This window comes from Cherax quadricarinatus, unplaced genomic scaffold (genome assembly GCF_038502225.1).
Source record: "Cherax quadricarinatus isolate ZL_2023a unplaced genomic scaffold, ASM3850222v1 Contig62, whole genome shotgun sequence".
Lineage (NCBI taxonomy): Eukaryota > Metazoa > Arthropoda > Malacostraca > Decapoda > Parastacidae > Cherax > Cherax quadricarinatus.
Window position 1 is genome coordinate 80149 of NW_027195088.1, and position 26545 is coordinate 106693.

General features: G+C 43.6%; 1 protein-coding gene across 1 annotated transcript in view; it reads right to left on the reverse strand.

Annotated features, from left to right (window-relative positions):
• Positions 1-9266: 9266 nt before the first annotated feature.
• Positions 9267-26545, reverse strand: part of LOC128702899 (beta-alanyl-bioamine nonribosomal peptide synthetase ebony-like) — a gene marked incomplete at its 5' end in the record, with an annotated part of 330023 nt that continues 312744 nt past the window's right edge. The window contains 2 exons of the mRNA XM_070079974.1: positions 9267-9531; positions 21933-22076. Coding sequence (XP_069936075.1) covers positions 9267-9531; positions 21933-22076 — 409 coding nt within the window. The remainder of the gene's footprint in view (positions 9532-21932; positions 22077-26545) is intronic.

Here is a 26545-nt window from a genome sequence, read left to right on the forward strand (position 1 = left end):
AAATTATCAGGTTTTCTCTCAGATAAAAGGGCTCAATTGTATGACATTGTTTATGTATCTGTCAGGTTGGGCAATGAGAAAAAACTTGTTAATACAGTAATTGTAGATAGACTTCCAGAGAAAATATCTACAGTAGGGCTTAGTAAAGCTACAGAAAGACTTTCACATAATGTAAATTTAGCACCTTCTCGTGTAAATGATGATTCTGCAGGCCCAATAAATTATTTGATAGGTAATGCCGATTATGCCTCTTTTGTAAAGTGTATGGTAAAGAAATGTGGTGTCACCCTTTTAAAGACTGCAGGAGGCCATGTAATGTATGGTAGGATTCCTCGTAATAATAATTCATGACTAGAGGAAACTACAAATACCATAACTGTGTGTCTTACTCATGAAATCGTACCCCAGTATAATTCTTCCATAGAGGATGGTGTTGAGCCAGTGCATAAATTGTGGGAATTAGACAGCATTGGAATAAACGTAAATGAAGAAAGTCCAGACGATTCTTTTACTCAGGAACAATACCTGAGAGATGTAAAATTTGAATCTGGACAATACTGGGTACGACTTCCGTGGAGACTGAACCTTCCAGAATTGCCCACCAATTACAGAATGGCTTATGGACAATTAAAGGCTTAGCTCCGCGAACTGAGTAAGACACCAGAATTGTTGACTGCCCATAATGATATAATTACTGAACAATTAATTAATAAATTTATAGAAGAGGTACCTCTTGAGCAAGTCAAAATTTATGGTCACTATTTGCCACATCACAGAGTGAAGAAGGATTCTAAGACCACTCCTCTGAGGATTGTGTTTAATTGCAGTGCCAGGAGTAACAAAAATGTACCTAGTTTAAATGACTGTTTGATGACAGGTCCATCGTTGACGGAAAAATTAGGAGATATCTTATTAAATTTTAGGATGAAGAATTATACTTTTATGGCTGACATAAGTAAAGCTTTCCTAAGAGTGGGTTTACAAGAGGCTGACTGGGATTGTACCTGCTTCTTATGACCTGAGAATCCTAGTGACCCACTTAGCCCTCTGAAAACCTTTTGCTTTAGGAGCATATTATTTGGTGCTACATCCAGTCCGTTCCTTCTTCAAGCGATGATAAATGCACACCTTAAACGTATAGGAAGTCCATTGAGTAAAGTAATGAGCAAACAATTTTATGTGGACAATTTCCTGGGTATGATGTCAACTGAAGAGGAACTGTTAATGACTTATGGACAGGCTAATAAAATAATACAAAGTGCAAATATGCCTCTGAGGGAATGGAATAGTAATTCGTCCAAATTAAAGGACAAAATAAGTAAATATTACCCTGGAGATGAAGTGCCAAAATGTAGTAATGAATTGCGATTAACTTGGGATACTGAGAGAGATTTGTTAATGTTAAAACCTAATAATTACAGTATGCCCAGTAAATTAACTAAAAGAGTTTTGCTTGCTGAAGTTTCCACTAGGTTTAGTGTCACCCCTTACTATAAGAGGGAAATTATTAATACAAGAAGCATGGAAGCTTAAATGTGCTTGGGATGAAACTCTACCTGAGGAGTTCATTAACAGGTGGGATGAATTAATTGGTGATTATGAAAAAATTCCAATATTGGAGTTACCACGCCAGGTGGCCAATCCAGATGGGAAAAATATACTCCACATTTTTTGGTATGCTTCAAAATTGACATGGAGCAGTTGCTTACCTTCAACGTAATAGTGTTATTTCTCTTGTTATGTCTAAGGCTAAAGTGTCTCCAATTAAATCATGTACCTTACCTAAGTTGGAATTAACAGCCATTTATGTAGGTGTCAAATTAGCTAATTATATTAGAAATAAGTTGCAGGAGATAAATATTAGTGGCACTGTAATTTGGTCTGATAATGAGGCATCCTAACAATGGATTCGTAATGGAAACAGTAAAATTGTGTACATACAAAACAGAGTCACTGAAATTAATCAGATGCAAGAGAAGTATAATAGTTTGGGTCAGCATATGTTAACATTTAATCCTATACCTGGTGAGGAGAATCCAGCTGATTTTTTATCTCGAGGTTTACCTTATGCTAAATTAGTAAATGCTGTATCATGGTTTAAAGGACCGAGCTGGTTGGTAAATAAAGCTAATTGGCCTGTACAAAAGGCGTATATTGCTCCTGTTGAAATTACTGTGACTACCACTCCAATAGTTTGTCCTTCCTTAGCCATTGATATAAATAGGTATTCTTCTTTACCCAAACTAATCAATGTAACTAAGTTGGTGTTTAAATTTCTAAACAAGATGAATATCTCATATAAGTTTTCACGTCCTCTTGAGTATTAGATAAACAGGGTACAGGAAGAAATCTATGGAAATGAGATTAAATTGATCATGGAAAGTAAAATTGTGAAAGGTTCCATAATAGAGAAAATGGGGCTGTATTTATGGAACAATGTAATTAGGTGCAGAGGTAGGTTACAAAATGCTGAATTGGGTGATTATGCAAAACACCATATCTTACTGCCCAAAACTTATCATCTAACAAATTTAATTGTTTTAGAGGCCCATAAAAATGTAATGCATGGTGGGGTACAAGATACCTTAAATTGTATTAGGGAAACTTTCGAGATTCCACAAGGACGGCAAAGTGTAAAAAGGGTGATTAAATCTTGTGTAATATGTTGCCGTGTGGATGCCAGATCCTATATATACCCAGGTCCTCCACCATTGCCAAAGAAGCGTGTACAATTAGTGAAACCATTTAATGTAACAGGTGTAGACTATAGTGGTCCAATCATTTTAACCTGTACTTCAGATGGTGTTCAACTGAAAGTGTATGTATGCTTGTTCACTTGTACTGCTACTAGGGCAGTTCATTCAGAAGTGGCTCAGGACTTCAATCTCTGTTAACCCAGCGAGGGTGTACCTGGAAATTTATTACTCCTAGAGCCCCTTGGCAAGGGGGGCTGTATGGAAGACTGACAGGCACAGTGAAGAGGTGTCTCCATAAAGTACTACACCGGAAGAGAATTAATTTGGAAGACTTCCGTGCAGTGTTAGTGGAGGCAGAGAATCTTATAAATAATAGGCCTCTCTCACACATGAGTGATACACCTGATGCAGTGTATTAACACCTTCTCACCTAATATATGGAAGGAAATTGGAAGCTGCCCCTGTCTATAGAAATAATCCTGAAAAAAGTGATGAAGATTACAATGATGCGGCAGTGTTGTGTGATAAATTTAAAATGGTCTAATGTGTGGCATAAGGAATATCTTCTTACACTACGTGAACACTTTTATGTTGTGACAGAGGCAGTAAATCGACAGAACATTCAACCAGGTGACATTGTGCTAATTGATACTGAACAACATCGAACATTGTGGCCTCTGGGCAAAGTGTTGACAATGTACCCAGATGCACAAGGTGTTGGAAGTGCGAATGAAGGACGTATCCAAGTATTATACTTGGTAAAATTATGGAATGTTCCAATTGAGGCGGATGAAGAAGACATCAAATCATTGTTTGAGGAATATAGAGTAATACATCAAGCAACAATTGGAATGTGGTCAGATGGTATGTATGCGGGACTGCGTGAGGGATATTTCTCCCTCAAAATGTCCTTGCGACGATCTATGCAGTCATTTGTGGCTTTGAGTGATTTTAAAACTCAGGTGTATATCACATATGCCAGGTAAAGGAGAACCTGTCGACTGTGTGGTGCATTTGAACATGTGGCTGCACAGTGTCTACGATGTTCTTCTACCTGGTCACAGGGAGCAGGGACAGGAATGGAAAAGGAGAGAGAGGTGATATCCCAGTCTACAGGAGAGCATATTCAGGCACGTCGGACGTGGAGTGAGATTGTGGAAGACAATCCGGTGGTGTGTGTTACAGTACCAAAGGTAACAGGTCGTTGAGAAAATATGTATGGAGGAAGAGGTAGGACAAGTGGATTTGGGTATTGAAGTGTCGACTGCCATAAACAATGTAATGCAGGAATTTTTGGGTGATCACCATGAGGATTGAATGCTGAATATAGGCTTGGATGGGCAACATATGGGTCAGGATGGGGTCCATGAGGGAGGAAGTGTGAGTAGAAGGGATGGGCAACCACAGGGGCTTTGTGAAACTGTAGTTAAAATACTCAAGGAAGGCAGTCCGATTGATATGATCACTGTTGCGGCTTCACGTAAGAGGGAGGCAGTTGCCTCGGACAGAGACGACATCCTTACGCCTGCACAACCATTGAGTAAAAAGGCCTCAGGGCCGAAGTAAAGAGGAGGATCTTCAGTGCCTTTTTAAGGCAATATGGCTTACAGGTCATCCTTTTAGAAGAGCATAATTTTAAATTTGGTCGGGATTTAATGATTCACGGGTACAAAGTTTATGATAGGTATACAGGTAAACTCAAGGGAGGTGCTGCTGTTTTAATAGTGGAGACCAGTCCATTTCAAATGTTACACTGGGAAGAAGTGGGGAAAGGAAGACTAGTAAGGGAGGATGGGACATGGGGTGGGGTTCATGTGTGTTTATAAGTGTTGATATGCCTGCAGACAGGAATAGGCGTGTTAAGGAACATTTTGTGAGGGATGTTCTTATTTATCATATGCGAGGGCTTCCTATTTATACAATATTTGGGGAGGATTGGAATTGTGTGATATGTAGGAAGGATGTGGAGCCAAGAGGAGCTGGGTGTGTGTTGGGGGTCCTACAGGATGTGTTAGGGGGCCTGCTTAGTGGATGTAGTGAGTGGGAAGGGGTGGGTGGTGGAGCATACTTATGTGGCACACTTGGACCGCATTTATGTCTCTCCTAGGATACAAGTTAATAATATGGAAACTGTAAATTTAGTATTTTCGGATCATAGAGGGGTGGTTGTGGACGCTGGATGGGGCGAGTTGCCGAAATGTTTTATGAGCTATTGGAAACAAAATGTGAGCTTGTTAGAAGATATGGAAGGTGGACTTAGCTTTGTGGAATGGTGGAAAAATGAATGGAATCAAGGAAAGCTAAGAGGTGATATATTACTGTAGTGGGAGCAATGTGCTAAACCAGGAATCTGTAGTTTTTATATGAAGAAGGGAATGGAGGCCGGACAATGGAAATATTGATTGAACCTGTGTTATGACAGATGTCGTGGAGTTTATCTGGTTTCAGAGTTTGAGGGTATAAAGACGCAATTGCTCGAGATGCAGAATGCGAGGCTTGATCGTGAATGATTAAGAGGTGGGTTGGAGGATGTATTATGGGGTGAAAAGCCATCAGCTTGCATTCTGCGTTGATTAAAGATCCGGCAAAATATAATGAATATCTTAAAGTTAGAAATAAATCAGGATGTGGGTGGGAACATGGTGGAACAGCGGTTAGTAATTACTGAAGGAATGAGTGCTGTTGCTGATAAATGGTTTGAGATATATATGAGAGGGGGTAATAGGAAGATGGGGTACTTGCATATTTTGGAGGAGTGGATATCACGAACCCTTGAAACAGAAGACAGGGTGGAGATAGAGGGGCCCATAAGAGAAGATGAGGTGTTGAAGGCGTTATAGGGAATGAATTTAGGGAATTGATGGCATTCCATTGATGGCATTCCAAATGGTTTTTAAGTAACTGGGAGGTCTTGAAGGAATGTTTGGTGCATTTGTTGAATGAAATGAAGGTAAAGGGATGTATGGGTATGACGCAATGAACAGGGGTCGTTGTCATGATTCCGTAGGGATAAGTGCAGCATAGCATCCTAGATTATAGAGGTTTATCTTTAATGTGCGGTGATTATAAATTGTTTGCAAGGGTATTATGTAAGAGGTTATGCAGTGTTATTGGGAGGGTTATAGATAAGGTGTGCTGAGGTGGTCAATGATTAGTGGCATGGGAGGATAAAGGACTATATAAATGATCGTAGGAAGAGTGGAGGGGGTGTACTAGCTTTGGATTGGAAGGCTGCTTATGATTGTGTAGAGAGAGACGTTATGGATGATAATGAGGTGCATGGGTTTTGGTGAGGAAATTGTCCGATTGACGGAAACATTATACAAAGGCGCAGAAATACGGGTGCAAATCAATGGACAGGTGGGGAAGGTAGTTAGTACAGGCAGGGGACTGAGACAGGGATGCTCCATGTCTCGGATCCTATTTGTATGTTTGCAAGATCCTCTATATAGGATGATTAATGTTGGGGTGGGTGAAAGGGGGTGGTAAGGCAGTGGGGTGCTCCTGGTATAGTTGGGTATGTTGACGACACGACGGTTTTAGTTGGGGAAGAGGAGGGATTAAGGAATGTAGGTCATATCATTGAGATATTTAGTGGGGCAACAGGTATGCATCTTAATGGAGTTAAGTCTAAATTGTTAGAGGTGTGTTCACGCGTGGGAGGGAACTTAGGACAAAAGTATGGTTGGCAGGTGGTAGACCAGATTAAGGTGTGTGGGGTATTATACAAAAGGGCAGAGCAAGAAGCTAGAGAGGCCAATTCTATGAGGGTTGTGCAATGAGTATTGAGGAGGTTGGGGGGCATAAGGTCGAGTGGACTGACGATCCATCAGAGGGCCATAGTTATAAATACAATCAATTATCTTAAGTTGTGGCATGTGGCAGAGGTTTATCCATTGATGGCAAATGATGTGAGGTTGGTGCAAAAGAAGGTAATGCGTTTTATTTGGGGATATGGTTATCATTGGCTGAAGCAAACAGTTGTGACATCATTGAGGAGGGGTGGATTAAGATTAATGCCACTGTGTAGTAGACTGAAAAGCATGTATGTGAAATAGTTATATACGGTTCGGTGGGTATTACAACTCAGGAATCCAAAGGCCTATTATCCTGGGTGTAAAGGGACCAAAATAAACAAACCAGAAAAAATTTTGACTTATTTTATCCTTCACCAAGTAAGAACAGAAATATGTACACTATGTACAGCAATAGGTATTTGTGCACTCCACGGTAAGCAAGGCAGAATAGAAGCCTATAGAGAGCAGACTATGCTTCAGCCAGCACTAGAATGGGAATAACAAAGGCAGACAGGTGTGTGGAACCCACAACACCTCTGTGATTGCCAAAGACATCTTCTCATTGGCTGGAACCTGGGTACTGATTGAACGGTGGGGCCCCATTATCAACCCTTAGCACCTGGTTCGCATGTTGGGGGAGATAGCCTTTCAGTGAGGGTGTGTACATGCGCCAAATACTCTTTGCATACCACAGTGTGGATCGGGGTGTAAGGGTGAGTGAAGTTATGGAAGGTGTGCGACAAGTGTGGGGAGGTAAGGTTTTGAAGGAGTGTATGTGTATGATGCAATAATTATTGAGGGTTAGCATACTGGGAAAAGTGTTGGTGCGAGTTTTGGGGAGAACTCTGAGGGTTAATGAGGTGATGAAGGGGGCAGGTATCTGGTGTGTGTTCCGTAAGTTAAGATTAAAGTTAAGGGTGCGGGAAACTATGTATAGGTTTTACATGGGATATTACCCACTAAAGCACGATTGTATCAGATGAGAGTTGTGCAGTCCACATGTTGTGTTTTGTGCGGGAAGGCGGAGACTGCATATCATGTAGAGTATTTTTGTAAGGGTATCGCGAGGGTACGTCTAAGGTTTCGTAGAGTCTTGGATATGGTTGGAGGAGGTAGCTTAGTGGTATTGAAAGCATTGATTTTGGATATAGAGGGAGTGGGTGATAGTGTGAGAAGGGCGGTCATGTATTTAGTAGTGGATTATATTTCTATATGGTGGGCTGTGAGTGAGGTGGAGGGGGAAGTGGGAATACGGGCTTTATCTGGGTATTTTTATAAAACAAAGTGTAGGAATGAGGTAGTGTGTGGAAAGAGATGGGATATAGATTTTCCAGTTCAGTATTGCGGTATGAATGTGCATGGGTTGTGAGAATTAATAGTGTAGTGGTTGAATAGGATTGGTCTCAACCAGATGAGGGAGGGGATGAGTGCATTAAAAAAAATCTAGGTTTTATGATCCACCTAGAGGAGCGTTCACTAGTTCTGAGGAAAGTTTGGAGGCTTTCTGTGCAAGGGTTTGAAAAGGTTTCCCTGAGCACATTGACCCCAGTGAGGACATTCTTTAATTGATACGATCTCTGATGCTTGGAATATCAAGGTCTTTCCACATATGTAGAATTTTCAGTGATACGATCTCTGATTCTTAGGATATCAAGTTCTTTCCGAATGTGTAGAATTTTGGCGATGATCCCCATTGCTTCGTTCTATACTTTTTCCCACCCTCCAAGCTTCCTGTTTGACACTAGAGCAAGTAGTGGTTCGTCATAATCAATCAATGATCTAATATAAGCATAATACGTCATTTTCACAATACTGATATTAGCAACATACCTGGGACAAGAACCTGCCACAACTTCAAGTGCTCTCAGCCTTTCTTTGTACTGATAGACAACAAGTACAAGTAGTGGGACCTCAAAGCTTAGATACCCAAATCTCGTACAGCGCCTGTACTCTGAGGGTGGGTGAGGATGCTACAGTACTGAAAGTTGGAAGTACTTTGAAGGACAGGTGGGGATGTTACAGTACTGGAGGTTGAAAGCACAGTGCCTGCACTCTTAAGGAAGGGTGAGGTTATTGCAGTTCTGAAGGTAGAAGTACAATGTCTATGCTCTGAAGGATTGGTGAGGATGTTACAGTTCTGGTGGCGGGAAGTACAGTGCCTGCACTGTTAGCAAACATGCAGATCACATTCAGAACGTTGTGCTGAGCGTTTGTCATCTGCTTCTGCTCAGTCTCAACACCTGGTGGAGGAGCTTTTGTACATCAACAACAATGGTGACTGGTTTTTGCCGGAGAGTTAATACTGTTTGTATTGAACTAATATGGGGCACAATCACCAGAGCATCAATTAATGTGTTAGTGCCAGCAATCATTCGTGATACATATGGCATCCAGCGTGAATCCCTGTGTGGCGTCGCCTTGAATGGACTTTACTGGATTTTCGTCAAGTTTTGTGATACTCAGACCTATCAGCAGATTGTCATCCAGTACCAGGATGTAAGCAAGCAAGTCACCCCAGCAATCATTGTTCAGTTGCAAGACGTTTCACGATACTATACGTGGGTACGTGTGTGAAACGTGCCTTTTGATGCCTATAAAGTTGACATATGTGACGCTTTTGAATGTTATGGGAAGATCCACCAGGTTACTATAGGTCGGTGGTCTGACGGCCTCTATGCTGATCTTCAAGAGGGGTCCTTCACTTTGAAAATGCCCCTATGCCAGCCAGTTCCTTCATACATACACCTGGAGGGTTTTCGTTCCCAGGTGTACGTTACGTATCCTGGACAGAGACGAACTTGCCACCTCTGTGGCGCTTTGGATCACATCGCGGCACAATGTGTTCAATGCCAACTGCCCTCGGGATGTGGTCGTCATCTGGATGGCGAGGTTCCTTGTCAGACTCCGGAAGACGAAGTCGTCGAGGACTTGCTGCACCTGACATGATGGAGTGCTGAGGTTGATCGGGCCATGCTAGTAGAGTCATCTTGTGTGACTCTACCTGGGATGAGGTGGAACACGTGAGAAGTGAGAACCCTCTAGCAAGAGAGGCAGATGACATGGAGGGCAATATTGTATCTACATTGAGCGACCTTTTAGCGTCGCATGAGTATGATTCTGTGCCTTGTGTGCCTTTGTTGAAGTGTTCAGGTTAGGAGAGAGTATGTTTAGATGATGTTGATCAGTTAGTTAACGTGCGAGATTTGGAGGATCTGAGAGTTCAAACTGTTGAGGCTGACATTCACAAGGAGAACACCCCAGGTACTGAAATTGCTGAGGATGCTGTTTCTAGGAAGCGTGCAGCTACAGTGTCCGATTCCGACGACGTCTTGACCCCTGGACAACGTTCAGGGAAGACGTGGTCGGAAATCATGGGTCGGGGGTCGTGCGGATCCAGGACAGCAGGTAATACCATGGAGAATGGCAAAGGCACAGGTGGTGCCTTATGTGCTTGCCGATGCAAAGAGAAAAAGGGTGTGGTGGCCCCTAGAGGAAAGCCACCTTTGGCAAAGTTAGGTGTGTAACTATTTATTTTAATGGTTTGAAAACCATCAGAAAGTGTGTACAGGTACGTGAGTGGTAGAATCGCTTTGCAGTGGATGTGTGTTTTTTGCAAAAACATACCAATAAAGTAGGAAGTTTGTGATAGATGGTTATGATGTTTTTATGACTCACTCGAGATGTCTGAAAGGTGGAGCGGCTGTGTTGATAAAAGCGACCAGCCCGTTTGTGATGAAACATTGGGAGATTGGAGGGGAGGGTCAGGTGGTGCGAGTCATGGGAGATTGGGGTAATAGAAGGGTTGGTTTCGTAGGAGTATATGAGCCAGCCGAACATGATGTTAATATTAAAAATACTTTTGTTAGAGATGTCCTAGTGTACTATTTGAGGTCTCTGCTGGATATTACAGTGGTCGGTGGTGATTGGAACTGTGTGGTGCACCGTAAAGACGTTGAGCCGAGGGGGGCAGGTTTTTGTTCGCTTATTTTGGGTGATTTGTTGTCTGGGCTGGGGTTGGTCGATGTAAGTGAAAGACGTGACTTGGGGATTGAGCATACTTTCGTGCATAGGGGCTATGCGGCACACTTAGATAGGGTGTATGTGTCTCGGCGGGTGGTCGTAATCAATGTGTGCATGTTAAACGTCTATTTCTCCGACCATCGCAGAGTTCTTGCAGAGCTTGACTGGGGGGGTCTCCCAAACCATTTTAAAGGTTATTGGAAGTTAAATACGTGGCTGCTGCAGAGTGCAGATGATAGGATACTATTCATGGACTTATGGGCGTCTATGGGAGTGGATTCCTGGGAAGAGTGGGATTTAGTGCGACAATGGGATGTGGTTGTGAAGCCTCGAATTAAGGATTTTTATATGCATCGGGGTAAGGGGGCCTCTCACTTGGGGTATGGTTTTCTGAGCTACCTGGAGGGTTCTTTATGGCACTGTTATGTGCAGGGAGAGGCGTCTGGAATTTACCCAGTGGACGAGACTGACGGTCTTAAGGAACAAATCCAGGTACTGAAAAATAAGGTTTTTGATGGGGCATATATTTCGAGTGGGGTGGAGGAGGCTTTGTGGGGTGATAAGCCGTCTACTTGTGTCTTACGTAGTCAGGCACAAAGGCAAAAGGCGACTGAAATCAGGGGGAAAGAAGCGTTCACACCTGAACTTCTTTATTTTTCGTTCGTTTTCTTTCATTTTTTTTTGTACGTAAAGAAGCACCTTTCAATAGCAATGTGACCAAGTTTCAATAAGATAGCTCAAAAAACAACTGAGAAAAAAATTATTTACTAATAATCATACATATTGAACTGTATTTTCGTAATGGGACTTGGAGAAGCTGTTTTGGCATTATCTACGCATAAAACAATGATAAACTGTATTTCTGATGATTATCCGAACTGTAATGTATCCTTCCTTCATTCTTAAAAAAAATAAAGTTTGTATGGTTTTGACATTCAGCCAAATATCTGACTTTTGCCTTCACAAAAATAAAAAATAAATTATGATATCTCAGTTGACTACTCACCAGCTTGTAAAACTATCTTTCCTTTATGTTCTCTGTGAATTTCATTGTTTTCCTGCTATTATTAACGAAAATACAGTCATATATATGTGAATAACTTACTTCCGAGATAATCCGCGAAGCAGCCGGACCACCGATTTTTTTTTTTTCGAGAAAATAGCATTGTTCTCAGCATTACGAGTGTATATCATAGTTACCCATGTTCGTTTTGTTTAATATAAGGACCCTGGAGGTGAAAGAAAGAGAATAGAAACTATCCCTGACTATTGAAATATTATATTCCAGAGGAAGCGCTGGAATTATATGCCATATATTATTCATTCTGGAGTATTTACCATATTTCTTTGTTATTTATATTGTTTATTATGTCATATTAGATCAATTGTGATAGATAAATAAGCCGTAGAAGCTATAATAGCGTTATATTGAAGCATATTCCCCGGCCACACAGAGACAGGAATTTTCCATGACGTCATCAAAATGTTGCCAGGAGGTTCCTGGTTGGCTGGAAGTCTACGGATAAGTCCCACCCACTGTACCTGGAGTTTACCTGGAGAGAGTTTCGGGGGTCAACGCCCCCGCGGCCCGGTCTGTGACCAGGCCTCCTGGTGGATCAGCCCCTGATCAACCAGGCTGTTGCTGCTGGCTGCACGCAAACCAACGTACGAGCCACAGCCCGGCTGATCAGGAACTGACTTTAGGTGCTTGTCCAGTGCCAGCTTGAAGACTGCCAGGGGTCTGTTGGTAATCCCCCTTATGTGTGCTGGGAGGCAGTTGAACAGTCTCGGGCCCCTGACACTTATTGTATGGTCTCTTAACGTGCTAGTGACACCCCTGCTTTTCATTGGGGGGATGGTGCATCGTCTGCCAAGTCTTTTGCTTTCGTAGTGAGTGATTTTCGTGTGCAAGTTCGGTACTAGTCCCTCTAGGATTTTCCAGGTGTATATAATCATGTATCTCTCCCTCCTGCGTTCCAGGGAATACAGGTTTAGAAACCTCAAGCGCTCCCAGTAATTGAGGTGTTTTATCTCCGTTATGCGCGCCGTGAAAGTTCTCTGTACATTTTCTAGGTCGGCAATTTCACCTGCCTTAAAAGGTGCTGTTAGAGTGCAGCAATATTCCAGCCTAGATAGAACAAGTGACCTGAAGAGTGTCATCATGGGCTTGGCCTCCCTAGTTTTGAAGGTTCTCATTATCCATCCTGTCATTTTTCTAGCAGATGTGATTGATACAATGTTATGGTCCTTGAAGGTGAGATCCTCCGACATAATCACTCCCAGGTCTTTGACGTTGGTGTTTCGCTCTATTTTGTGGCCAGAATTTGTTTTGTACTCTGATGAAGATTTAATTTCCTCATGTTTACCATATCTGAGTAATTGAAATTTCTCATCGTTGAACTTCATATTGTTTTCCGCAGCCCACTGAAAGATTTGGTTGATGTCCGCCTGGAGCCTTGCAGTGTCTGCAATGGAAGACACTGTCATGCAGATTGTGGTGTCATCTGCAAAGGAAGACACGGTGCTGTGGCTGACATCCTTGTCTATGTCGGATATGAGGATGAGGAACAAGATGGGAGCGAGTACTGTGCCTTGTGGAACAGAGCTTTTCATCGTAGCTGCCTCGGACTTTACTCTGTTGACGACTACTCTCTGTGTTCTGTTAGTGAGGAAATTATAGATCCATCGACCGACTTTTCCTGTTATTCCTTTAGCACGCATTTTGTGCGCTATTACGCCATGGTCACACTTGTCGAAGGCTTTTGCAAAGTCTGTATATATTACATCTGCATTCTTTTTGTCTTCTATTATGATGCCAAATCGTCAATTATTATCTTAGAAAGAATAATACAATAAATACACGAAAAAAAAACGGAAAAAAAAATGAAAATTGACGACAGGTGAGCACACCTGCCGTGGGTGGTGACGTCACCCTAGGTGTTTTAAATGACCATAATTCCTTGTAGGAATGTCGTAGAACAATGATTCTTGTACCATTGTGTTGCCAGAGAGTTAAGCTATTTTTTTCTATAAGATTAACTCAATTTGTGAATTTTTCGACAAAATTTTCGTTCGCGCTGAGCAGGCCCCGGTTTCCCCCTGAAATTGTGAGTTTAGTGGTGCAGGATGGAGTTGATGGGTATAGTGATGGACAGGTCTTAAACAACAACTGAAGGAATAAGTTTTTATGTCGATACATGGTGTAAGCTCCAAATGCAAAGTAAAAAAGTGAGCATGTGATACAGGAATTGGGGCAGGGTGTACGATGCTAGTTGAATGATCATGATCACCTTCTCATGGGCGGGCCTATAACCGAGGCAGAGGTGTGGGAGGTGTTGCAGGGAATGAGCAAGGGGAAGGCGCCAGGCATCCCGTGTGAATTTTATGTCCAACATTAGGAGGTAATACGGACTTCTATGGTTCGTTTACTCAATGCGATGAAGGAGGGGGGGGGGTGTTAGGTTTGTCTCAGAGTATGGAGGTTTTGGTGTTAGAAAATGTGACATACCCTTAGAGATTAAGGACTATTGACCCATATCGTTAATGTGTAGTGACTATAAACTATATGCAAAAATTTTGATGAATAGGATTAAGAAAGTGTTTGATAAGGTAATCCATAAGGGTCAGTTTGGCGTGCCGGGTAGGTCTATGCATAATGGTCATGGGAATATCAGGGAGTTTGTCGAGGAATGTGGAACGAGGGGAGGGGGTGGTGTTTTGGTTTTAGACTGGCAAGCTGCTTTCGATAGTGTGGAAAGGGAGGTGCTATGGAAGTTCATGAGATGGCAGGGTTTTGGAAATGAGGTCGTCATGTGGGTCCATTCGTTGTACAATGGTGCTGGTTTTAAAGAACAAATTAATGGGAAATTAGGTGTCTTTGTACACTTGAACAGGGGCATTCGACAGGGACGCCTAATGTCTCAAATGCTTTTTGCTTGTATGCAGGACCCTTTTTACTGGGCTGTTTGTAGGCGGGGAGTAGATTCGTCATGGGGTTCGAGTAGTGGTCGACCGGCCCTTGTAGGTTATGTAGATGATACTACTGTGCTATTACGTACGAGGGAGCAGTTGGGTTTTGTTGGGAGACTTGTTGATGTATTTGGTAAGGCTACGGGGATGTGTGCTAATAGAGAAAAGTCGAAGATTATGGAGTTGAGAGCGTGGGTGGGGGAGGGGGTGGGTCATGAGAGGTGGACGGTAGTTGATCGTATCACTATATATATGGAATTCAATATATGCAAGAGGTTGATCAGACGAGGGCATTTAATTCGGGGAGGGTGGTACACAGTGTCTTGAGGCACTTAAATAGTCTACGACCGCAACATTTAACCCTGCACCAGAGGGCAGTGGTCATTAATGTTCTACTTTATAACAAAGTATGGCATGTTGCTGCACTGTATCCTCTGTTGCAGGGAATGTCAAACGTCTTCTGCATAGAGTTTATAGATTTTTGTGGGGCTCCAGTTGCGAATGGCTCACAACAGTGTCATAGTGTGTTATGTGAAGCGTTGTTTTCTCCGACTGGGTGGGATGCATGGTGGGTTAACTGATATGTATCCCGACTTTCACAGGTGGTGGGGAGGGAGGGATTTAATTAGGAGCTAGTGAATGCTCCACATGTTATTGCGCTTGAGGGACATGCGGCATATTAAATTATGTATTTTGGAAAGGGTGGGTATGGAGAGAGTCATGGTGCGAGTTGAAGGAATGTACCCCATGCACGCGTGGAGTGATATGTGGAGGTGGGTTCAACAGTTGCGTCTCCTTGCTCAAGTACGGGAAGTGGTTTTTAAATTTTTACATGAAATCTTGCCGTCCGGGGTGGTGTTGTATAATAGGCGTTTGGGGGAGGACCGGGTGTGGGGGTGGAGGAATCTGCTTTTCAAGTTGTGTATTTCTGTGAGACTTTACGCATGGTATGTGAGTGGTTTAGTAGGGTTTTGCGCTTGATGAGGGGGGGGCTGTTTGTCGGCGCTCCGAGCGTTGAGTTTTGATGTAGGTGGGGTTGACATGCGTGTACAACGTACGGTATCGTACGTTGTGGCCGATTATATTTATGTGACATTGGCTATGAGGCACGTTGAAGGTAACAGAATTCGGGATTAAGCGGGAATGATTTATAGGACAAAGTGTCGAAATAAGTTGGTATATGAGGGGAGATGGGAGAAAGACTTCCCGTCTGAATATAAAGCCTTGGAGTTAAGAGATTTGAGATAGTTTGTGAGCGTTCAGTGGGTAATCTAACGGGCTGGTCAGCTGTGACTAATTGTGTATAATAGTTATGTGAATGTTTTGTTGTCTCCGTGTGTATATACGTCTCCCATGTGATGGTGACGTCGCTATGTCTGTTAAGACTTTGTATGTACAGAAGTTAAAAGGTCTTCCGTAATTTATCTCAGTGTTCAGTGGTCAGTCGTCACGTGAGGTCACAGACCCTGAGCTGCTTTGGGGATTAGCGTGGACGGTTACAAAGCATGGCTTGCTTCTGCAGTGTTTTAAAATCTGAGGTTGGAGAGTTGAAGGAGGAGGTCTTGCTTCTCCAGGAGGAGATTAGGAGGCTGAAGGTCCACCTCAATGGGCCTGGGAGAGAGTGTGAGGTGGTTGGAGATGTGGGGAATGAGGCTTCTAGCAGTGAGGTGCAGTCTGTCTCTCACTGTGAGGAGGCTGTAGGTGGGGAGGTAGCAACGGCTACCAGCAGTGAGGTGCAGTCCAGCACCTGCTACAAGTGGCGAGTTGTTCACAGTAATGGGAGGCGCATCAGAGTAAGTTAAGTTAAGAGTGAAGATCTGAAGGTAGGAAATCGCTTCTCTGTTCTCCAGGATGAATGTACTTCAGTGGCCAGTGAAGGTAAGGGTACTACTGCCCCTGCTAATGAAGGTAAGCGCATTCTTGTGGTTGGTGACTCTCAGGTAAGATATGTTGACCGTGCTTTTTGTAATAGGAATAAGAAGATGAGAGATAGAGTGTGCTTCCCTGGAGCTGGTGTTGGGGACATTGTCAACAGGCTGGATAATATCATGTCAGGTAATGGGAACAAGCCCATTATCTGTCTCAGTGCTGGTGGAAATGATATTGGGAAGGGTAGGAGAGAAGAGCTGCTAGATAAGTACAGGTCAGCTATAGATTTCATTAAGTCTAAGGGAGGGATCCCAATCATATGTAGCATCTTGCCTAGAAGGGGAGTAGGAAATGAATGGTTGTCTAGGGCAATTGGTGTAAATTGCTGGCTAGACAGATACTGCAAGGAACTTGCAATCCCATTCATTGACAACTGGAACAACTTTTATGGCAAACATGATATGTATGCAAGGGATGGGGTACATCTCTCTGGGGCAGGGGTGGTAGCACTTGCAGACTCGATTGAGAAGGCCATTGGTGAAATGCCTATGATTTTAAACTGATGGAAGATAGAGGTATGGGTGTGTGTGGGAAACAAGCAGGTTGCAACACTAGGGTTGGAAACAGTAAATGTATAAAAGGCATTCAGCATGAAGTTATAAATAAAGACAATAGAACAGGTCAGCAAACAAAGGGGGACAGCAGAGGGCAGCAAGGGACTAGCTCCCTTAAGGTTTACTATACTAATAGCAGGAGTGTTAGAAATAAGATAGATGAGCTAAGATTAATTGCAAGTGCAGGAAACATAGATATTATTGCTATAACAGAGACCTGGCTCAATCTGAAAGATAGAGAGATGCCCTCTGAATGTCACATACAAGGCTATAAATTATTCCACACTGACAGGGTCAACAGGAAAGGTGGTGGAGTAGCGATGTATGTCAGAGACAATTTAAATTGTTGTGTTAGACAAGATATTAAATTAGAAGCGTCAGCCACTGAATCTGTTTGGTTACAGCTTCTCGAGGGCCGAGAAAAACTAATTTTGGGTGTGATTTACAGGGCCCCAAATCTTGATAGGGAGTGCAGTAAACTTCTATGGGACGAAATTCGTAAGGCATCTACACACGAAAATGTTGTGCTAATGGGAGATTTCAACTATAGACAGATTGACTGGAGCAATTTGACAGGAAATTTAGAGTCGGGTGACTTTCTTGATACGATCCAGGATTGTTTTTTAAAACAGTTTGTGACAGAGCCAACTAGGGGAAATAACCTCCTTGACTTGGTTCTTGCCAGTAGGGAAACACTAATTAATAATCTTGAGGTTAATGATGAGCTTGGGGAGAGTGATCACAAATCACTCAGTTTTAACATATCATGGAATTCCCCTAATAATGGCAATCAAGTCTCCGTCCCTGACTTTCGCTTGGCTGATTTCATAGGACTGAAAAATTACTTAGGTGGGCTGAACTGGAATGACCTGACTAAGGGTCAGGTAGGTGGTGATGGTTGCCGATATGATGCTTTCCAGGGCATAGTTCTAGCTGCTCAGTCAAATTATGTTCCAAATAGGGAAATCAGATCAAACAAAAATGATCCTAAATGGATGAACAATAGATTAAAATATCTGATTGGTCAAAAGAGAGGCATATATAGGCAAATCAAAAGAGGAGAGGGGCAATTAAGAAATCGATATATTCAGTTAAAGAGAGAAATAAAAAAGGGAATTAGAAAAGCAAAAAGAGATTATGAGGTTAAAGTTGCAAGAGAATCGAAGACTAACCCAAAAGGATTCTTTCAGGTATACAGAGGAAAGATCAGGGACAAGATAGGCCCACTCAAAAGTTCCTCGGGTCAGCTCACTGACAGTGATAAGGAAATGTGTAGAATTTTTAACACATACTTCCTCTCAGTTTTTACACAGGAGGATACCAGCGATATTCCAGTAATGATAAATTATGTAGAACAGGACGATAATAAACTGTGCACTATTAGGGTCACAAGTGACATGGTCCTTAGGCAAATAGATAAATTAAAACCTAACAAATCCCCAGGCCCTGATGAACTGTATGCAAGGGTTCTAAAGGAATGTAAAGAGGAGCTTAGCACACCTTTGGCTAATCTTTTCAACATATCACTACAAACTGGCATGGTGCCAGATAAATGGAAAATGGCAAATGTGATACCTATTTTCAAAACAGGTGACAGGTCCTTAGCTTCGAACTATAGACCAATAAGCCTAACCTCCATAGTGGGAAAATTTATGGAATCAATAATTGCCGAGGCAGTTCGTAGCCACCTTGAAAAGCATAAATTAATCAACGAATCTCAGCATGGTTTTACAAAGGGGCGTTCCTGCCTTACGAATTTATTAACTTTTTTCACTAAGGTATTTGAGGAGGTAGATCATGGTAATGAATATGATATTGTGTATATGGACTTCAGTAAGGCTTTTGACAGGGTCCCACATCAGAGACTATTGAGGAAAATTAAAGCACATGGAATAGGAGGAGAAATTTTTTCCTGGATAGAGGCATGGTTGACAAATAGGCAGCAGAGAGTTTGCATAAATGGGGAGAAATCAGAGTGGGGAAGTGTCACGAGCGGTGTTCCACAGGGGTCAGTGTTGGGCCCCCTGCTGTTCACAATCTACATAAACGACATAGATGAGGGCATAAAGAGCGACATCGGCAAGTTTGCCGATGACACCAAAATAGGCCGTCGAATTCATTCTGACGAGGACATTCGAGCACTCCAGGAAGATTTGAATAGACTGATGCAGTGGTCGGAGAAGTGGCAGATGCAGTTTAATATAGACAAATGCAAAGTTCTAAATGTTGGACAGGACAATAACCATGCCACATATAAACTAAATAATGTAGATCTTAATATTACGGATTGCGAAAAAGATTTAGGAGTTCTGGTTAGCAGTAATCTGAAACCAAGACAACAGTGCATAAGTGTTCGCAATAAAGCTAATAGAATCCTTGGCTTCATATCAAGAAGCATAAATAATAGGAGTCCTCAGGTTGTTCTTCAACTCTATACATCGTTGGTTAGGCCTCATTTAGATTATGCTGCACAGTTTTGGTCACCGTATTACAGAATGGATATAAATTCTCTGGAAAATGTACAAAGGAGGATGACAAAGATGATCCCATGTATCAGAAACCTTCCCTATGAGGATAGACTAAGGGCCCTGAAACTGCACTCTCTAGAAAGACGTAGAATTAGGGGGGATATGATTGAGGTGTATAAGTGGAAGACAGGAATAAATAAAGGGGATGTAAATAGTGTGCTGAAAATATCTAGCCTAGACAGGACTCGCAGCAATGGTTTTAAGTTGGAAAAATTCAGATTCAGGAAGGATATAGGAAAGTACTGGTTTGGTAATAGAGTTGTGGATGAGTGGAACAAACTCCCAAGTACCGTTATAGAGGCCAGAACGTTGTGTAGCTTTAAAAATAGGTTGGATAAATACATGAGTAGATGTGGGTGGGTGTGAGTTAGACCTGATAGCTTGTGCTAACAGGTCGGTTGCCGTGTTCCTCCCTTAAGTCAATGTGACCTGACCTGTCTAGGTTGGGTGCATTGGCTTAAGCCGGTAGGAGACTTGGACCTGCCTCGCATGGGCCAGTAGGCCTTCTGCAGTGTTCCTTCGTTCTTATGTTCTTATGTTCTTATATAAGTGGTTGGTGAATATTTGTATAATGTTTCCTAGCAAAAGTGATCGGTTCTTATATTATGTTTATGTTTTATGCCATAGTTATAGTGTGCTTTTCAGTAATATTATTTCATATTACATGCAACTGATTGTATTATTATTTTTCTTTGTTTCATTTGAGATGTAAAATATCACATCGTGGACTAGTTTTGTTATATTTGATGTTTTTATTTTTGTGACTTGTTTACCTTCTTTGAATTGTAAATACCTATGTCTATGTTAAGGTCTCGTGATAATCGCCTAAATTAATGTTTGAGTATTGTGGTGCTCTGTTGGGCACCTGAGATCTTAGATTAAGTCGCGAATATGTGTGTGTTGACAGGCGGAAGTCATACCTAGTAATGTGCCAGATGTAGTGTCATGTTGTGTATACGTGATTGATTGTGTATGTGCGTCGTTGTGTGTGTTTGTATTTATCACAATGTTTTATTTTACAACCTTTATAATTTCCAGTGTTTGATTTTTTTTTTTTGGATACCCTTGTTCATACCCTTGTAATGTTGTGCGTTTATTATAAATAACCTTGTTAGTGGTGTTCTTAAATAAAAATAAACAATACCACTGTAATATACGGTGTGTTGTGTGTGAGAGTGTAATTCCACTGTAATATACAGTGTGTTGTGTGTGAGAGTGTAATACCACTGTAATATATGGTGTGTTGTGTGTGAGGGTGTAATACCACTGTAATATATGGTGTGTTGTGTGTGAGGGTGTAATACCACTGTAATATACTTTGTGTTGTGTGTGAGAGTGTAATACCACTGTAATATACAGTGTGTTGTGTGTGAGAGTGTAATACCACTGTAATATATGGTGTGTTGTGTGTGAGAGTGTAATACCACTGTAATATACTGTGTGTTGTGTGTGAGAGTGTAATACCACTGTAATATACGGTGTGTTGTGTGTGAGAGTGTAATACCACTGTAATATACGGTGTGTTGTGTGTGAGAGTGTAATACCACTGTAATATACGGTGTGTTGTGTGTGAGAGTGTAATACCACTGTAATATACGGTGTGTTGTGTGTGAGAGTGTAATACCACTGTAATATACGGTGTGTTGTGTGTGAGAGTGTAATACCACTGTAATATACGGTGTGTTGTGTGTGAGAGTGTAATACCACTGTAATATACGGTGTGTTGTGTGTGAGAGTGTAATACCACTGTAATATACGGTGTGTTGTGTGTGAGAGTGTAATATCACTGTAATATACGGTGTGTTGTGTGTGAGAGTGTAATACCATTGTACTATATGGTGTCGTTATTTTGTGATAGGGTTATTGGGATTCTTGTGCATTAATTAATTATTCGTGTATCTTTTTAATTATTTCTGTCACCTTGTATCGCATTGTTTTAAATAAAATATAAAAAAAAAAAATACATCATTTTCAGAATACTGATATTAGCAACATACCTGGAACAAGAACCTGCCACAACTTCAAGTGCTATCAGCCTTTCTTTGTACTGGCGGAAAACATGTACAAGTAGTGGGACCTCAAAGCTTAGATACCCATATCTGGTACAGCGCCTGTACTATGAGGATGGGTGAGGATGTTCCAGTACTGGAGGTTGAAAGTACAGTGCTTGCACTCTTAAGGAAGGGTGAGGATATTGCAGTTCTGAAGGTAGGAAGTACAATGTCTTTGGTCTGAAGGGTTGGTGAGGATGTTACAGTTCTGGTGGCGGGAAGTACGGTGCCTGCACTGTTTACGAAGGGTGAGGATATTGCAGTTCTGAAGGTAGGATGTACAATGCCTATACTCTGAAGGATTGGTGGGGATGTTACAGTTCTGGGGATGGGAAGTACAGTTGTTGCAGCATTAGTACTTGTAAAAAGAGTGGTGCTGATGTCTTACTTGCTAAGTTTTATACAGTGGTCCACGAAGGTGATGATGTATCCTAGTTCAGGTGACAAGTCTGGCAGTGGCGGTTCATCGTTGAGGTCAAAGTTCAGTGAACAAGCAACGACCTCCTCTGAACATTTTCTTGTTAACACATAGCTTCAGAAAAACAAATAAACATTTATCACATACAGAAATTAGTCTTTTTCATTCACTATTCAAAGTTGCAAATGGAAGTTAAAAACTTGGGTATATTTTTATTTTTACAAAGAACATTGCAATCAGAAGTTATTATGTTGTGTCAGACCAAGACATTTATTAACAATATCAATCATTGCTCCATATAAAAATATTAAATGAAAGAAGGAGAAAATATGAAAGAAAACAAGAACATCCAAAATGAGTGGGAGTTTAAACAATGTAGGTGGGTGAACCCATGGTAGGTGGGTGAACCCATGATAGGTGGGTGAACCCATGGTAGGTGGGTGAACCCATGGTAGGTGGGTGAACCCATGGTAGGTGGGTGAACCCATGGTAGGTGGGTGAACCCATGGTAGGTGGGTGAACCCATGGTAGGTGGGTGAACCCATGATAGGTGGGTGAACCCATGGTAGGTGGGTGAACCCATGGTAGGTGGGTGAACCCATGATAGGTGGGTGAACCCATGGTAGGTGGGTGAACCCATGGTAGGTGGGTGAACCCATGATAGGTGGGTGAACCCAAGGTAGGTGGGTGAACCCATGGTAGGTGGGTGAACCCATGGTAGGTGGGTGAACCCATGGTATGTGGGTGAACCCATGGTAGGTGGGTGAACCCATGATAGGTGGGAGAACCCATGGTAGGTGGGTGAACCCATGGTATGTGGGTGAACCCATGGTAGGTGGGTGAACCCATGGTATGTGGGTGAACCCATGGTAGGTGGGTGACCTCATAGTAGGTGGGAGAACCCATAGTAGGTGGGTGAACCCATGATAGGTGGGTGAACCCATGGTAAGTGGGTGAACCCATGGAAGGTGGGTGAACCCATGGTAGGTGGGTGAACCCATGGTAGGTGGGTGAACCCATGGTAGGTGGGTGAACCCATGATAGGAGGGTGAATCCATGGTAGGAGGGTGAACCCATGGTAGGAGGGTGAACCCATGGTAGGAGGGTGAACCCATGGTAGGTGGGTGAATCCATTGTTGGTGGGTGAACCCATGGTAGGTGGGTGAATCCATTGTTGGTGGGTGAACCCATGGTAGGTGGGTGAACCTATGGTAGGTGGGTGAATCCATGCAAAGAGGGTGAACCCATGGTAGATGGGTGAACCCATGGAAGGTGGGTGAACCCATGGTAGGAGGGTGAACCCATGGCAGGATGGTGAACCCATGTTAAGTGGGTGAACCCATTGTTGGTGGGTGAACCCATTGTTGGTAGGTGAACCCATGGTAGGTGGGTGAACCCATGGTAGTAGGGTGAACCCATGGCAGGAGGGTGAACCCATGGTAGGTGGGTGAACCCATTGTTGTTGGGTGATCCCTTGGTAGGTGGGTGAACCCATGGTAGGTGGGTGAACCCATGGTAGGTGGGTGAACCCATGGTAGATGGGTGAACCCATGGTTGGAGGGTGAACTCATGGTAGGTGGGTGAACCCATTGTTGGTGGGTGAACCCATGGCAGGTGGGTGAACCCATGGTAGGTGGGTGAACCCATTGTAGGTGTGTGAACCCATGGTACGTGGGTGAACCCATTGTTGGTGAGTGAACCCATGGTAGGTGGGTGAAACCATTGTAGGTGGGTGAACCCACGGTAGATGAGTGAACCCATTGTTGGTGGTTGAACCCATTGTTGGTAATTGAACCCATGGTAGGTGGGTGAACCCATGGTAGGAGGGTGAACCCATGGTAGGAGGGTGAACCCATTGTAGGTGGGTGAACCAATTGTTGGTTGGTGATCCCATGGTAGGTGGGTGAATCCATGGTAGGTGGGTGAACCCATGGTAGGTGGGTGAACCCATGGAAGGTGGGTGAACCCATGGTTGGAGGGTGAACTCATGGTAGGTGGGTGAACCCATTGTTGGTGGGTGAACCCATGGCAGGTGGGTGAACCCATGGTAGGTGGGTGAACCCATGGTAGGTGGGTGAACCCATGGTAGGTGTGTGAACCCATGGTAGGTGCGTGAACCCATTGTTGGTGGGTGAACTCATGGTAGGTGGGTGAAACCATCGTAGGTGGGTGAACCTATTGTTGGTGGGTGAACCTATGGAAGGTGGGTGAACCCATGGTAGGTATGTGAATCCATGGTAGGTGGGTGAACCCATGGTAGGTGGGTGAATCCAAGGTAGGTGGGTGAACCCATAGTAGGTGGGTGAACCCATGGTAGGTTGGTGAACCCATGGTAGGATGGTGAACCCATGGTAGGTGGGTGAACCCATGATAGGAGAGTGAACCCATGGTAAGTGTAAGAACCCATTGATGGAGGGTGAACCCATGGTAGGTAGTTGAACCAGTGGTACGTGGGTGAACTCATAGTAGCTGGGTGAACCCATGGTAGGTGGGTGAATCCATGGTAGGTGGGTGAACCCAGGGTAGGTGGGTGAACCCATGGTAGGTGGGTGAACCCATGGTAGGTGGGTGAACCCATGGTAGGTGGATGAACCCATGTTAGGTGGGTGAATCCATGGTAGGTTGGTGAACCCACAGTAAGTTGAACCCATGGTAGGTGGTTGAGCCCATGGCAGGTGGGTGAACCCATGGTAGGTGGGTGAATCCATGGTAGGTGGGTGAACCCATGGTAGGTGGGTGAACCCATGGTAGGTGGGTGAACCCATGGAAGGTGGGTGACTCTGAACCAATGGAAGGCGGGTGAGACTGAAGCCATGGTAGGCAGTTGAGACTAAACCAATGGTAGGTGGGTGAGACTGAACCCATGGTAGCTGAGTGAGACTGAACCCGTGGGAGGTGGGTGAATCTTAACTCATGGTAGGCGATTGAGACTGAACACATGGTAGGCGAGTGAAACTGAACCCATGGTAGGTGGGTGAGACTGAACCCATGCTAGGTGGGTGAATCTTAACTCATGGTAGGGGGGTGAGACTTAACCCATGGTAGGTGGGTGAAGATGAACCCATAGTAAGCGAGTGAGACTGAATCCATGGTAGGCAGGTGAGACTGACCACATGGTAGGTGGGTGAAGCTGAACCCATGGTAGGCGGGTGACATTGAATCCATGGTAGGCGGGTGAGACTGAACCCATGGTAGGTGGGTGAAGCTGAACCCATGGTAGGCGGGTGACATTGAATCCATGGTAGGCAGGTGAGATTTAACCCATGGCAGGCGGGTGAGACTTAACCCATGGTAAGTAGGTGAGATTGAACCCATGGCAGGTGGGTGAAGCTGAACCCAATGTAGGTGGCTGAGACTAAACCCATGGTATGTGGCTGAGACTGAACCCATATTAGGCAGGTGAGGCGGAACCCATGGTAGGACGGTGAGGCTAAACCAATGGTAGGTGGGTGAGGCTAAACCCATGGTAGGTGGGTTAGGTTAAACCCATGGTAAGTGGCTGAGGCTAAACCAATGGTACGTGGGAGAGGCTAAACCCATTATAAGTGGGTGAGGCTAAGCCCATTGTACGTGGGTAAGACTCAACCCGTGGTTGGCAGGAGGCTAAACATATGGAAGGTGGGTGATGCTAAACCCATAGGAGGAGGGTAACGCTAAACAAATGGTAGGTGGGTGAGGCTAATCCTATGAAAGATGGGTGAGGCTAAACCCATGGTAGGTACGTGAGGCTAAAGCAATGGTAGGGGGTGTTGCAAAACCCATTTTATGTGTGTGAGGCTAAACCCATTGTAGGTGGATGAGGTTAAATCCATGATAGGTGGGTGAGGTTAAACCCATGGTAGGTGGGTGAGGCTAAACCCATGATAGGTGGGTCAGGTTAAACCCATGGAAGTTGGGTGAGGCTAAACCCATGGAAGGTGGGTGAAGCAAAACCCATGGTAGGTGGATGAGGCTAAACCCATAGTAGGTGATTGAGGCTAAACCATGGTAGGTGGGTAAGGCTAATCCTATGTCAGGAGGTTGAGCATAAACCCATGATAGGTGGTGAGACTAAACCAATGGTAGGAGGGCGAGGCTAACCCAATGGTAGGCGGTTGAGACTAAACCCATGGTAGGTGGGTGATGCAAAACCCATGGTAGGTGGGTGAGGCTAAACCCATGGTAGGTGGGTGAGGCTAAACCAATGGTAGATGGGTGAGGGTAAACCCATGGTAGGTGAGAGAGACTAAACCCATCGAAGTTGGGTTTAGCCTCACCCATGGTAGGTGGGTGAGGCTAAACCCATTGCAGGTGGGTGAGGCTAAACCCATGGTTGGTGAGTGAGGCTAAACCCATGGTACAAAGGTGAGACTGAACCCATGGAATGTGGGTAAATCTAAACCCATGGTAGGTGGGCGAGGCTAAAAACATGGTAGATGGGTGAGGCCAATCCCATGGTAGGTGTTCAAGGCTAAGCCTATGCTACGAGGGTGAGGATGAACAAATGGTAGGTGGGTGAGGCTGAACCCATGGTAGGTGGGTGAAACTAAACCCATGGTAGATGGTTGAGGCTAAACCCATGGAAGGTGGGTGAGACTAAACTC